General features: G+C 32.8%; 1 protein-coding gene across 1 annotated transcript; it reads left to right on the top strand.

Moving 5' to 3' along the window:
- The first annotated feature begins 3026 nt into the window (after positions 1 to 3026).
- On the top strand, positions 3027 to 13429 carry LOC25483417 (uncharacterized). The gene is made up of 4 exons (XM_013612109.3): positions 3027 to 3133; positions 11118 to 11966; positions 12126 to 12284; positions 12690 to 13429. The coding sequence occupies exons 2-4, from the start codon at positions 11124 to 11126 to the stop codon at positions 12924 to 12926; spliced, it is 1239 nt and encodes a 412-aa protein (XP_013467563.1). The 5' UTR covers positions 3027 to 3133; positions 11118 to 11123; the 3' UTR covers positions 12927 to 13429.
- Positions 13430 to 15224: the final 1795 nt, after the last annotated feature.

Genomic DNA, 15224 nt, shown 5'->3' with positions numbered 1-15224 from the left:
TATCATTAAGCTAAGCATCTTCCTCTTGTGGTCACAAATAGACCGCGTGATGAAGCTCTTATCATGTTGTCAAAAATACAAACAAACATACCAAGGAAATCATGAACATTTTTGTCATTGTGTTGAGGATCTTTCTCATGTTGTTTTAAATAGATATCTATCTATTTAACCACATGATGAAGATCTTTAGCATACTTTCAAAAATTGATAGATTCTAGCTCTACATTTAAATACCAAGAGGTTTGGTATGAGCTAGATCTTGGTGCATTGGCAATAAAAATATCTCACTTGGCAAGGCAGCAGGATCTAACTCAAAACAATCCTCTTGAAACACATACCTTGTCTTTCATCGTTATGTTGCAGATCTGAATCCGAAAAGGTTTTTATGAACTCGATCCAGTTGGTCTGCCAATAGAAATATGTATGTTGGCAAGCCAGCTGGATCGAGTTCAAAAGTACCTCTTCGAACACCATCCTAGAATATTTTGTTGTTTATGTTTGTTTTAAGCTACTTACTTTTTTTATACACTTATTAATTATTTTCTATGTCATATTCGATGAAAACTCTCTTAAAAACCCTCCAAAATGGTGTTGTTCGGATTATATAATCCGGAATGTTTTTGTCATTTTCGGATTATATAATCCGACAACCCTTAGTTTCTTATGGACTGTGCGTTTCACCAAAGGTTTGGCCGGGTAGTGGAGTTTTAATGCGTTTTTTAGACGGTTTTGAATGACAAATCATATAGCATTAATTAGTTTTATTGAAAAATATAAGAATAATTGACAAATCATACCTTTAAAATACCAAAATGACACTTAAAAAGGAACGTAGGGAGTAAATTCTAAATAATTAAATTAATAACAAACTAAAAATCGGGACGTTACATCCCGCTTGCATGGAAGTGGTAAGTTAGTCAAGTCTGTAAATGAGATGAGATGTTGATTTGAGCAACCTATGCGAAAAGGTATGTTTTCCTTGAAAAATATGCAGAGTTTAAAATTTATTTTGTTGTAATTTGGCTTCAAATTTGTGGTTTGGAAGAACAGAGAAATCGTGACACGATTTCATCAACGTGACACGATTTTCAAACTTGCTGGGTACGTTTTCAGGATGAGGTTGGTCGTACCTTGGGTCGTACGCACCAATCGTGCCCCGATTTGGAAAACGTGACACGATTTTGACAGCTGAAGACTGCTATATAAGTGTTCTTGTGCAGATTTTGAAGGAGAGCTTGAAGTGAGAGAAACTTGGATTACAAAGGAGGTAACTTTAGGGTTGAGTGTCTTTGTAGTGAGGATCTCTTAGGTTGGAAAACATTGTAAACACCTTGGGTAGTAAGATTTCACCATTGGAAGGATCGAAAGCTTCCTTTTGTGTCTTCTCTTAGGGTTCATCATTGAGAGAGTGGGTAACACAAACGGGTAGAAATTAAGTATTGTTCTTGTGTAAGCTTGCAAGCTATTTTCTTGTAACTCTTTGTAACACTTTCATTATAGTGGATTGGAGAGCTGCTCTCTCCCCCAGATTAGGTCATTTTTTACCGAACTGGGTCAACAATCTTTTGGTGTGTTTGTTCCTTTCTTTCATCGCTTATCTTTGTGCTTTGTCTATGCTTGTGGTGTTGCTCTACAGTAAGTCTAGGTCTATTTTTGTTGTTGTTGATTGGAGACACTTTACACATTGATTACCACTTCCTTTGCTCCACACATCTTTGTTTTTCATTGGTGTGATTTTTACCGGAATTCAAAACATATTTTCTTTTGCTACTTGAGGACAAGCAACAATTTAAGTTTGAGGTTGTGATTGTAGGTCATCTTACGTTATTTTTAGCATATTTTTCAGTCATTTTTAGTTAGTTTTGATCCAAATTATAGGAGTTTTAAAACAATTGCCTGTGATTTTTGGGACATTTTGTGATCTTTTTATTTTGAGTCATGTAATTCTAGTTTTTACGAAACCAAACAGCTCTAGGTGTTTTTGATATAATTCAATGCAAAATCTTGCAAATGGACAAAAGAAACCAAGCAGCTCTAGGTGTTTTTGATGTAATTATAATTGTTTTTGATACAATTATCTTTACTATTAAGACAAGGATCTCAATATATGATATTTGTGTTAAAAGTCATATATTTAACCTTTTTAAAGGCAATTTCTTTTTTTGAAAAACAAAATTTCAACTTTTGAATTTCTTAGTGTGTACTCTTACAACACAAGTTAGTGCAACTCTTAATATAATATCATGTGTGATGACTATAATCTTATTATATTTGTGATGATGAATATAATATGTATAATAAGATTATTGTTATACAAATAAAAAAGGTCTACGAGCTGTACCTATCACCTATATGAATTTTAATTCGAAAGTCTCTATATTGAGGTAAGTTTGCTTGAAGGGTGAGCGGTGAACTCCATATTAGAGATATACGATAATATATTAATCCATTCGGTCAAACTATATATTGAGGTAAGTCGTATATAATTTAGGGTTAAATAACTAAATGATGTCGCTAAATATATCAATATTTAATTTTAATCCTCTTAAAATATTTTTAAAGTTTTTGGTCCCTCTAAAATTTTTAATGAAATTAATCCCTATTTTCTAATCAATCTCTTAAAATATTTTTAAAGCTTTTGGTCCCTCTAAATTTTTTAATGAAATTAATCCCTACTTTCTAATCAACTCATGTCTAAAACATATTTTATAGTGAAATTTATATTTTATTCGCTATAATCTTAACTATTATCAACTAACTTATCAACTACTCCTTCCGTTTCTATTTACAAGAGAGAGTTGAGTCAACGAAAGTTGATGTATCTGATTCAAATTTTAGTTCAGATACATCAACTTTTGTTGACTCAATTTTCTCTTATAAATAAGATCGGAGAGAGTATTCCTTACAACAAGCTTCTTTAATCCAAATGATGCATTCCATTTGGTCAAAAACATTGAAACTTTCAAACACATTAAATTCATTATCCATATTTAGTAAACGTCATGGCTTAGGGCATAAGAAAAGCTACCTTACTCCATCTGTTGGTATATAAATATTTGATCCAAAATCAAGCTTAATATTGAACCAGCGTTTAGTAATACTAATTGTTACTTCTTTCTTCCCGCTTTTAGAGGTACGTTCCTTTACCCTTGATGAATAACACCATCATCATTATATTTAAGTATAAACATGAATATATATCCACTCTCAGTATCCGATAAAAGTTAACATGATTTAGTTTTGTTTCTTCACCAATTTTGTATAATATTATTATAAGTGTTTTGTATAATGGCAGTAGCAGATTTCGCACATAGTAATAAATGATTATAAATTTAGAGAAGGGATCTAATTTCAGATAGAAAACGTTTTCTCATTGATCCCCCACGTAGAAAACTTGACGCGTGCTCGTGAGTTTATCTCAGTTGAAAGGAACAATAAAAATGCTAATATATATTCAAAGTGTGGAGTTCGAACCCTAGGCATCATAAAAAAAGTATCAGTTTTTTTGTTTTGTTTTGAGGGAAGTAAATGTAGGAGATTAAAAATTAAAATAAAAATACACTATATTATAATCTATGTTACTTCCTTAAAAAAAAAAATCTATGTTACTTGACATAATTACTTTTTCAGGTAACTTATATAATCGATAAAAAGTGAAAAAATTGTAAATTGTAAACATGTTCAGCCATGGTTGGACTATTTAATGTAGAAATTTGAGGTATAAATCATCCTTACAAAACCGGCTTGTAAGGTGAGGATTGTCTCCTCTTTATAAGCGTGAATCGGTAGGTGGCCCTTGAATTCGACAAGCTCCGATACCATGTAGAAATTTGGGGCCTAAATCATCCTTACAAAACCGGTTTGTAAGGTGAGGATTGCCTCCTCTTTATAAATTCTTCTCAAGAGTCTTATTTATCCGATATGGGACATGGATTTTTCCCAATATTTAACCTTGAAAAGATTTTTTTTTTTTTTTTAAGAACCTTAAACTAATATTTTTTTTTCTTCTTTTTTTTGAGATATTAAACTGATATCTTGATTGGTTCAGTTATCGGTTCTGTGTTCACTGTTAAGTTGAAGCATTCAAAATAGTAAATATAGAATTTGATTTATATACCCATCAGTTAACAAAACTCTTACACATATTTCTTAAGAAAAAAAAGTCTTACACATGTATTCAATAAAAAGTTGTCACATCAATTAATTAGGTATGATAAGTCATATGTTTTTAACTCATTATTAAATATTGTGGCAACATATTATTGAATGTATGTATGAAACTTTTGTAAATATAAATTAAACTCAAATGCTTTTTGGTTTTAACCCATCAATTCTCAAGGTAAAAGATCATAATAATTCGGAGTTTGAGTAAATAAGCATGGTAAAAAATTTCCTTAAAAAAAAAAAAGCATGGTAAAAAATTGTTCTACCAAAAAATTGAATTCTGATTCTCGTGAATAATTCCTTATTTATGGAGCTCATTAACTACTTAAACTCGATTACTTTTTTTTTGAGGGACTTAAACTCAATTACTTGATTATTAAACTCATAAATATAATACTCCTCCAATTTTATATATAAACAAATACATTAATTATTCAATAAATTTAAAAACTGAATCATTTTCTATAAATGAAACCGAATAAAGCATAGACTATAGATAAAGAATAACTTGATAATAGTGCCGCACAAAACAAACAACAAATTATACCACCAGCTCTTTTTAAAATGCATAGGATTATAATTAGGGACATGGAGAATAGTAAATTTACTAAATAATTTCTATTAATTATTGGGTGGTTTCTACTATAATAAATGCATAAAAACATATTAATAAGATGTGCATAATCTTCTTTTTTTTTTTTTTTTTTAGGGAAAGTGATGTATATAGTCTATTTTCTTAGTGAGATAGTTTAGTGATCAAATACTTAAAATAAAAGAGCATTGCTATTTATTTAGAGAGTTTTTATCAAGAAATTATCAAGAAAATGTCTCAGCCAATTAAATTTGTTATTTGGCGGAAATTAAGGGAGATAATGAAGTGTAATTAAAGAAAGGTGTTAACAAATACACTGTCTTGAAATTAACCTAGTTTCAACTCCTACTACGCCTCTCTCAAAATTAAAAAAAAACTCCTATCACGCTTGCATATCATAAGGTTTCTACCAAATGAGTTATGCTAAAAAATGGAATAATATACATAGTCTTCATTAATAATATATTGATAACTAAAAACAACATTTCCCTAAAAAAAAACATTTGTTTTGATACAACTTTTTTTTGCTGAAGTAACATTGTTTGTGACTCGGAGGAACTGGTAGCTAGATTCCTTTTCACCCAAAAAGGAATGCAATATATCTGGCTAATTCCAGCATGTTTCTAAAGTAGTGTAGTTGATATACCTTTCATATATGGCTAGATTTATTTTACTTAGAAGGTTGATTGAGTTACACCCTCTACGATTGATTTTATGGTGTGGCCGATTGAAAATCAATAGATTAAGAGAGAACTTTTACATTAAGAATGTTAAAGAGTCCTTTGTTGGATGAAGTAAACTCTGGCACATGAGTTTACAAGTGTGTGCAATCCTCATTTTACTAACAGGTTTTATAAAGACGAGTTTAGGCCCAACCAAAATATTTAATAGACTATTATATTTTTTTCATCCTAATTATTTTTCGCATGCCATAATTTTTTACCAAAATACTCTTTGTTCGAATTATGAAAGCCAAACGGTATTTTGGCTTATGAAATCCGAACCGTGTAAAAACTGACGGCAAGCATAAGACTATGTCGATGCTTGATCAGAGTTTCTAAAAATAATGTTCGGAATATAGAACCAAAACTTTTACACCATATTAGAATTATAGTTCGAAGTGATAGTTTTGGCCAATTGAAGATGAGAAAAACACAAAAAGGGGGGGTTGAATTGTGTTTTCTTTTTCTCTAAGATAAAATCTTCTTCTGAAGTCACTTCAGAAGCTGTTGAAGAACGCTTCTGATGTGCAGTTCATAGTCAGATGCACAATGGAATAAAACAGAGTAAGAGAAAAGAAAGAAGGACACATGCAATTATACTGGTTCCTTCCACAAACCGGAAGTAGTCCAGTCCCCCTTGCACTTCCAAGGAGAGTTTCACTAAGTTTAATCACAATTGATTACAACTGCTCAATGTAACACCCCGTTACCCAAAAGTAATTAAATAATAATTAATTCAACATCAGAGTAAAACCCAACGGGCATGTCACACTACATTTTCAAATTTTTCTTAAATAGAATATAAAACTATTTAATAAACATCCAATGAAATCATCATTTAATTAGCAGCGGAATATTATCATCAAAACATCAACAACTGTTTAAACCTCCAAAATAATATCTTGGCATAAAGCCTTAAGAACATAATTCAACCAACATAGGGCCACAACATCAAGTTCCAAAATAAGATACATAGGAAAGAAAAACAATAATAATTCTCATCCCACATATCAGAGCCCTAGACACGACACTTGAGCCACCACCAACTACTCAGGATCACCTGCAAGTTACCCATAGGAAGGGCAACATTTTCAAGCAGAAGGGGTGAGATTCACAACAATAAGATATAGATATTAAAATTCGTCAATTGAATCTAACACCCTACATATAATCAGTTCATCATCTTATATGCATATGTATATATACTTCATAAAACAACATCATCATCATCAAATCAATCATCATCATATATGTATAAATATATACTTCATCAAACAACATCATCATCGTCAATACTTCATAAAACAACATCATCATCATCAAATCAAATCATCATCATATATGTATAAATATATACTTCATCTAACAAACAACATCATCATCGTCAATATGACAACTACAACCAACAACACCGACTCATGCAAAGGACATGACAACACCGCTAAGACAACACCCTAGACTCCTCAATAAATGCAAATATGCATGTGGTACCATAACCAGGGTCGTGACCCACACCGCTGTCGAATGGTTAAAGCATTCTCATCAGGACCTAAGTCCTCACCGCTCAACACCGCTTTTGAACAACTAGTGTTCCACCACTTTGAACGACAAGGCGTTCCAGAGCCGAAGCTCTCCCACTTTGATGTTATGCAACTACCCAACCTGTGTATATCTACATACAACTCAACAAATGCATATATATATGTATATGACTCAACTCTCCATAACTCCACACTTGTATGATTTAATGAATGTAAACATACAACACCGTCATCAATAGTTCATCATTAATCAATCCAACAATCCAGAAAAATGCACAATTTATCTTAATCATGCTCATGCATCAAGCTCCATTCAAAACGTTCAAACAGGATTCAACAACTCAAGGATATTAGTAATCAACAACATCAATTATATTAGCTTAGATACATTGAGAGGCTATACCCTTATAGACAACTTCCATCCCTACCCCAAGGACCACTCATGAACTCATTAGACCCTTATACAACGTTATATCTTTCCTAAAAACATCTCTATACGTTTAGGATAAAGTCCCTACACTTAGGAAGAAGTTTGGAAGCATTTGGAGTGAAGAAAATTGCATTTTAGGGTTTATGGTAAGACAACATCAGTCATACTAAAATTACACATTTTCTGTCAAAATCGCCTCATGTTTTCTAGAATCGCCTCATGATTTCGACAGTATCAGACATGCTAAAATTACAGATTTTTCTGTCAAAATCGCCTCATGATTTCGACAGTATCAGACATGCTGAAATCACAGATTTTCTGCGATTTTCTACCATGGGAACCTCCTTGGCTCCATCTCTTAACCCTAAACTCTCCAAAATCATCCATAATCATCACCATATGATTACCCTATCATTAAAACGTTAACCCATCACTAACCTACCTGATTAACCACTCTTTTCACCATTCAATTCTATGGTTTCTACACTTTTTCATCCAAAAATCAATAATCAAAACCTAATCCCAAATTCTCCAATTTCTACCAGAAACATGTTAAATCAAAATCAGAATTACAATCTATACTATTGAAAGTAAACCTCACCCTTACCTTAGTTCAGAAAATCGCACGACACACGGTTGATCTTGGTTCTACTTGTTCTTCTCCCCCCTTGTTCTTGGTTTTCTCTCCCAAAACTTGTTTCACGTAAAACTACTTCTGACCTTTTCTTTTCCTAACTCCCAAACTATAACTCCACTTTTTTTTCATTAAACTCCCCTTAATTCTATTAAATCCTAATTAACTCCCTAATTTCTAAAATAATAATAATTCCCACTAATTTTAATTATTATTTTATTAAACCATATATTAAAATGCACACACCACATAAATCACCAAAAATCATATAAAATCATATATGAGACTCCAAATAATTCAAAATAAAATAAATAACAACTAGGGCGTTACACTCAATACTACACCTAGTATGAGACTTCAAATTGCTCAAGCACACAAGCAAGAGACTTTCTATGCTCAAGCACTAAAGCAAGAGACTTCTATTCAAACAGAATTACACAGAAAATTGTTTGAGTTTGAACACTTGATATACAATCAGTGGTGTTCACAATACAATGCAAATGAAAGACTATAAGAATTTCTAAGATATATCAAATGAACACAGAAATTTTAAGTGCTTTTTGTAAAACAAATTTGGCAGAGTTTGGGAGCTTTTTACTTGTTGTCTCTCCTCTTTGATCTTCAAGTCTTCATTCCTTTATATAGTGATGTGAAAGAGTCGTTGAGATCTTTAAGCACGTCAATAGAGTCGTTGTGAAACCTTGATCAATCACCAATGATCTTTTGCCTGATTTGGATGTTGTCCTATAAAGAATCATGTTCAAATCCATTCCTAACTTGAAGGAACATTTCTACAGGCAGAGCTGTTTTTCTTGTCTTGTAGCGTAGACAAAAGCAAAGTAGTGGAGGTAGTGGTCGTACATTTCTTACTTTGTCAACTCTCTTTGAAGTACAAGCATCCAATGCTTTTCAAATGAATCGTTGCCACTTTTCCTTTAGTCTTTCGCTTTCTTTGAAGAGGTTGAATCCAATAAATAGCTATTTGAAACTTTAGGTTGCATCTTCTGATGAACTGTAGCTTCTGGTGATACACAGCTTCTGATGAACTTTGCTTCTGATGATGTCATCACTTCAGAGGCACTTTGTCTTCAGGAGCACTTCATAACTTCAGACGCATTTGTCTTCAGATGCTTTAGGCTTCTCTTTTTGTTGATATTCTTGCTCTTTATTTGTTCTTTCAGGATCAATTTATGATATCAAATTTTGTCTAGTCCTGTATACTTTGAACAAATATTAGCGTATCCAATTGACAATTTTTCAATACTTTGTTATCTTCAAAACTTTTAAGGGTTATTATTGCTAAACACATTTTGTTCCAACAAAATAATCCCTACACCTCCCAAAAAACACACCATTTTGGACGAAAACATGATTTGGAGTAGCAATCTGGTCATCAAGGGGCGTCAACAACATCACTCTGTACAATCAACAAAGTGATCAACTTCACTCTATGAGCATGTTGACTCTCTGGATCCAGATATACAGGCTTTCACAGACCAAGTAAACATGGTCAACTAGGAAAAGTGCACATAAAATTAATGTCTCCTAATCCTCCTAAGCCACGTCTAATTAAAGTCAATTTCCCACACTAAGGCTAAATCTTGTTGTTCATGCATGAATTTATTGAAAAAATGGTGGATGTAGCTGGTGATGGCCATTGTAGATTTCGTGCAGTTGTGGGCCTACGTAACATGTATGTTGATGATTATCAGATTATCTATTATCAACTTCTAAAAGAGCTTAACGGTGAAGATAGTGAGCATTATCGGTGATTGATTTGGTCGGATAAACAATTCAACGAGGTCTTGCATGCTCTGACCGGTGATGGTATTGGTCGTGCTACATCAGATAAATGGATGATCATGCCGGATATGAGATTCCTCATTGCACAGAGATACAAACATGTAGTGGTTCTAATGTCCATCGATAAACGACAATCAAAAATCTTTTTCCCTCTACGCGGTGCATCTTCCCATAGAGACCGAATGATGTGTCTAGCACATGTGAATGACAAAACCATTTTATGATGATATATTTGATGGATGGTTGTCCATTTCCTCCCACTTCCGTGCTATGGAGACAACACCGTAGCAAAAATGCAAAGTCATGAGATGAAAGATATATTGGTAGGATGATTGTCTTTAATGAACTAAGTCAGGTGACGGGTTACAAGATAATATAAGATGATGGTTTGTACTTTGTTAAAAACCTTGACCCTTAAGAGAAGGTTGCTGCTCGTAACAAGATCAGAGTTGGAATCAAGATTTAAGAAGATGAAAGTCTTGGACTTTATGATTGTAGTATAGACCTTGAAGCGGATTAGTTGAAATGTATATCATTAACAACTACATAATGATATTTTGATATAATTATAAGCTCGTTGTCTTTTATATTATTTATACAATGAAAATTTGTTGAATCCACAGAGACATGAAATTAGTGCAAGCAGTTTGTTGAAATCTGATACATTTCGGATTATAGAACCCAAAAAATTCGAATAATCGTTCGTATTACAAAATCCGAACAAAGGATATTTGCGAAGAAAAAAAAATAGTAAGCGCGAAAAACTCATAGGGTAGAAAAGTAATAGTTTTTTTAATATGTTATTAAAGTATATCCAAGATTCATTACACAATATACTATCAATATTCTGCTATCGGGCCACTCGAGTCATGCCTGTGATTAAACCCAACCCAAAATTTAGTTAAGAAGGAGAAATCTGTAGTTCTTTATCAAAGAGACTTTGGTCGGGCGCACTACAAAGGTAGATGCAGAGAATCCATTTTGATGGTGTATTTCGAGTGGGAAAAAAACAATAATTACATGTTATAGTTTAATAGTACTTCTTTGTTGAATTCTAATTTTAAAGTGAATTGATCACTTTCAATATTTACTATGAAGAAGTCAAGTCTATATTTGTTTATGTTTTACTTTGTAGTTAAGTAAATTTCATATTTGTCATTGTTAACTATGCCTTCTTTAAATTAAAACCTATATCTATGTACTTGCTTATAATTTTTTGTTGCTATAACAGATCAACATGATGTTTGTATCTCAGCAATGGATGCTCTCACTTGAAATACTAGCACTAGTGTTCTTGTTAGGCACAACATTCTCATTAGCTGCTACTAGGAAGACTAATAAAAATATTATAACAAATATTTTTATGTCTCCCAAGATTGAACTAAATCCAGGATTTGTTTCAAATAAAGTGTATTATGATGTTGAGTTTCCAAGAGGTCATATTTCACTCAAGAGTTTCAATGCTGAGCTAGTTGATGATGCAGGGAATTCTATACCTCTTTATCAAACTTATCTACACCATTGGATTGTTATAAGATACCACCAACCTAAAAATGTGACACCAAATAGCCAATCAGGTATTATTTTCCAAAGAAATAATGGCTTTTGCCAAGAGGATATTTTAGGACAATACTATGGTCTTGGATCAGAAACAAGAAGCACAAATACATATATTCCAGACCCTTATGGTATAGAAGTTGGTAATCCTGCTGAAATTCCAAAAGGGTATGTGGAGAAATGGTTGATCAATGTTCATGCAATTGATACGAGGGGTGTGGATGACCGGGTGGGATGTATTGAGTGCTCATGTGACCTATACAATGTCACAAAAGATGAAAATGGTAATGCTTTGAGTCCAAATTATAAAGGGGGTTTGCAATGTTGCCCTGATAATAGTAAGTGCAAGATGAGGAAAGGATTTTTGGGCCCAAAGAAAAGCATCTATTTGAAATACACTGTTATGTGGATCAATTGGGATGTTAACTTTATGGTGCCGGTCAAGGTTTATATATTTGATGTGACTGATACTTTGAAGCTATCAGATAAGTCTAAAGGAATTAGTATAAAGCATGATTGCAAGGTGAGTGTAACCTCAAAATATTATTATTATAGGTATGAGTAAAATTGTTTTACATTATTTAGGGACAGTTATTGAATTCCTACTTAATGATCTCAAATTATATATATATAATAATAATTGAAGTGAGAGTACGTAATAGAGATTATTCTTTATATACAGGTAGAATATGAAGTTGAACCTTGCAGCAAAAGTAATGTGAATGGTAGAGGTTGTGTTGATGTGAAGAGAGCAAGCTTCCCGATGAAAAGTGGCGGTTATGTCATCTATGGAGTTGGTCATCTACACACAGGTGCAATTGGATCAACTCTATATGGACAGGTGACATTAAATAATTGCAATTAATATTTTTTTTTTTGAAGAAGTTAAACTAGCCCACCTAAATTGGCATCAGAGAGAATCGAACCTGAAACCTCGAGGAGGAGCACCCTCCCATGTCCCAAGCCAATACCACTAGGCCAACCCAAGTCGGTTTAATTGCAATTAATATTAACATTTTGATACTACTTTCTACTTCTACTAAAGTTCATAGTGCATATACATGGAAATTTGTATAATTTACTCCCTTAAAATTCCAAAGGATTTATAAATTTTCACTTTTTTCATAAACATCTTGTTATTTTGTTTAAAAGTGCTTAGCTTTTATAATTAGACTATTTATATGTTGCTATTGCTTAGTTTGATATATTATATTTTAACTCATCATTTTTGTTGTGTCAATGTTAGGATGGGAAGGTTATATGTAATTCAAATCCAAAATATGGAAATGGAAAGGAAGCAGGAAATGAAAAAGGGTATGTTGTAGGAATGACCACTTGTTATCCTCAACCAGGTTCTATCAAGATACTTAATGGTGAAACTTTAATTCTAGAGGTGAACTATAACAACAGCAGAAGACACTCTGGAGTAATGGGGCTTTTTTATTTCTTGGTGGCAGAAAAGCTACCACACCAACATGTCTAACATTCCTATCATTTTTTATTTGATAAATTCTATGTGGGTCATTTGATATTGTAGTCCACCGTAGACTAGCACTTGAAAACTATTTGAAATTTCAATGATAATTTATGGTATTGTCGGAAGTAGAAGTTTACGATCTTTCTCATCTTAACGAGTGAGATGGTGACCCAATTGATCCTGTTTAAAAAAAAAAAATAAGGGAAAAGCAAATACTAATGCCTTAATATTAAGTTTTTTTTGTCATCTTAACTCACCACCTCACTCATAAAGACAAAAATAATTGTCAACTTCTACTTCTAAGGGAAAGCATGCATAGTTATTGATATTTTGATTAATTTTCAAATGTTATATCACTATAAACCATTTATAAAATTGGTCTGCTGCAGAATCCGTTATTATTGTATTTGATAGCAATCGTTGCATGTTATGTTGAAAAAATAATCAAAATGTGGTATTGCAGTATACCCTGATAGGATTTTTTTAAATATACTATGTGCTATTTTCTAGATGTTTGGTATATTTTGGGAGTATCTGTGCAACGCATGGGTTAAGATGGAATACTATATGATGTTTTTATAGTGTATTTATTTGCATATGAAGGCAAATTAGTAGTCCATTAAAGGAGTTGATGATGGTTTGAGAAACTTTTTATATTGTTTTCATTCGAGTCGTTGTAATTCAGTTTTATCCTAAAAAATGCAACTCCATAAGTGTTTGGAGTCTTTCTAGTGTGAAATCAAGTAAATCGGAAAAACAAGACATCACGTAAAGAATTGTGGATATGAAGATTGAAGCTAAATGGTTCTTAGAAGACATTTGAAGATAATACAAGTTGAAAAAAATTCATTTGAAGTTCCAAGGCATTACAAGACGAAAGAATGCTAGAAAAAGGGTTGAAAAACTGCATAATTTGCGCAAGAGGGACTGCCTCAAGCTCCCCTGCGCATGAAGCCAATTACCCTTGTGCGCCAAGTCATATGCCTAGCACATGGACACGGGCAAGAGGTGTTGCTTTCTTGTTTTTCAAGCTGTTATTGGTGGAAAAACCTATTTTTACTTTCTTAACCCAAAAGTAATCATGCAATATAAATAAAGACCCTTGCACACTCTTTTATTCATTCAAAAATCTAGCAGTACAAGTCAATGGTCAAGCATCAGGATCTTCAAGGCAGAGGATCTCCATCCTCCTCTTGTTCTCTCTAGGGTATGTTTTTCTATTGTTTTGTAATGATGTCGGCTGTCATGAACAACTAAATCTCTTTTAGGGTTCCACGATGAAACCCTTCTTATTTGTTGGATTCTATTAATACAGTTTTTATTCAGTTTATAATCTAAAGTTTGATTTGATTTGTATATGTTCATTTCTATATCTTAGCTTAGTTGGAGCATATTAGGATTGACGACCCTAATTCCATTCGATCAAGGCAATAGTAAATTTCTTAGTTTCTAATATAATTGAATCTAAGTATGAATTTAGCTAGGGCTACAACTCATCTTAAGGGAACCCCACAATTGCAAGTGATTGAATTGTGGGGACGTTAAATACAACTTCCACTGATTAATCACAGGGTTATGTTATACTTTTGTAAATCCAAACATAAGACAAGTTCTAACCTAATGATTTTTTCATTAGGTAGCGTTGTCAGGTTGATGTTGCATGGAGAAGTTTTTCAACCTTCGCTCCAACTGAGTTGATGGAGAACTTTCGTCGTTGTTCGTCATAGTAAGAAAATGATGGATGGTTTTTCAAGGAAAAAATCTTCTGTTGATTGGGATTTTAAAGGATTGAGAAAAGGCGATAAACTTCCGCGATGGAGAAGAAGAGGAAAGTGTAAAATCTGAATAAAGTTGAAAAAGGGGAGGATGAAAAGGTTTATACCCTTTTATAGTCTCAAATGTTTAACAAGTGTCAACATCTTCGGTTGACAGTTATTAAAAAGATAGAAGAAAATGGTAGTTCCAAGATTTTGGAACGTGGCCCCTAAGTAGGATTTGATGACATCACATAAGGTTTTTCATCTACCTTTAGGTAGAGATACTGATGACGTCATTCATTTCGACTGAACGAAAAGCGTTCAACAAGATTCAAAATCGTCCTTTTCTTTCTCTATTTGGAGAAATAGATGAAAAAGACTTTTTTGGGGGGCAATTTGTTAGCCTGTATTTTCGACAGGCAACAATGAATGTAGTCAACGAAGTTTGACTCAGGTTTTGAACAGAGTTAATGAGTTTCGATTCATTAATTTAGTCGAATTCTTGGACCTAAAGAGATTTGTTGTCTTTATGATGATTGGTTCGACA

The sequence above is a fragment of the Medicago truncatula genome, chromosome 1, assembly GCF_003473485.1.
Source record: "Medicago truncatula cultivar Jemalong A17 chromosome 1, MtrunA17r5.0-ANR, whole genome shotgun sequence".
Classification (NCBI taxonomy): domain Eukaryota; kingdom Viridiplantae; phylum Streptophyta; class Magnoliopsida; order Fabales; family Fabaceae; genus Medicago; species Medicago truncatula.
This window is presented reverse-complemented; position numbering and strand designations above follow the sequence as displayed.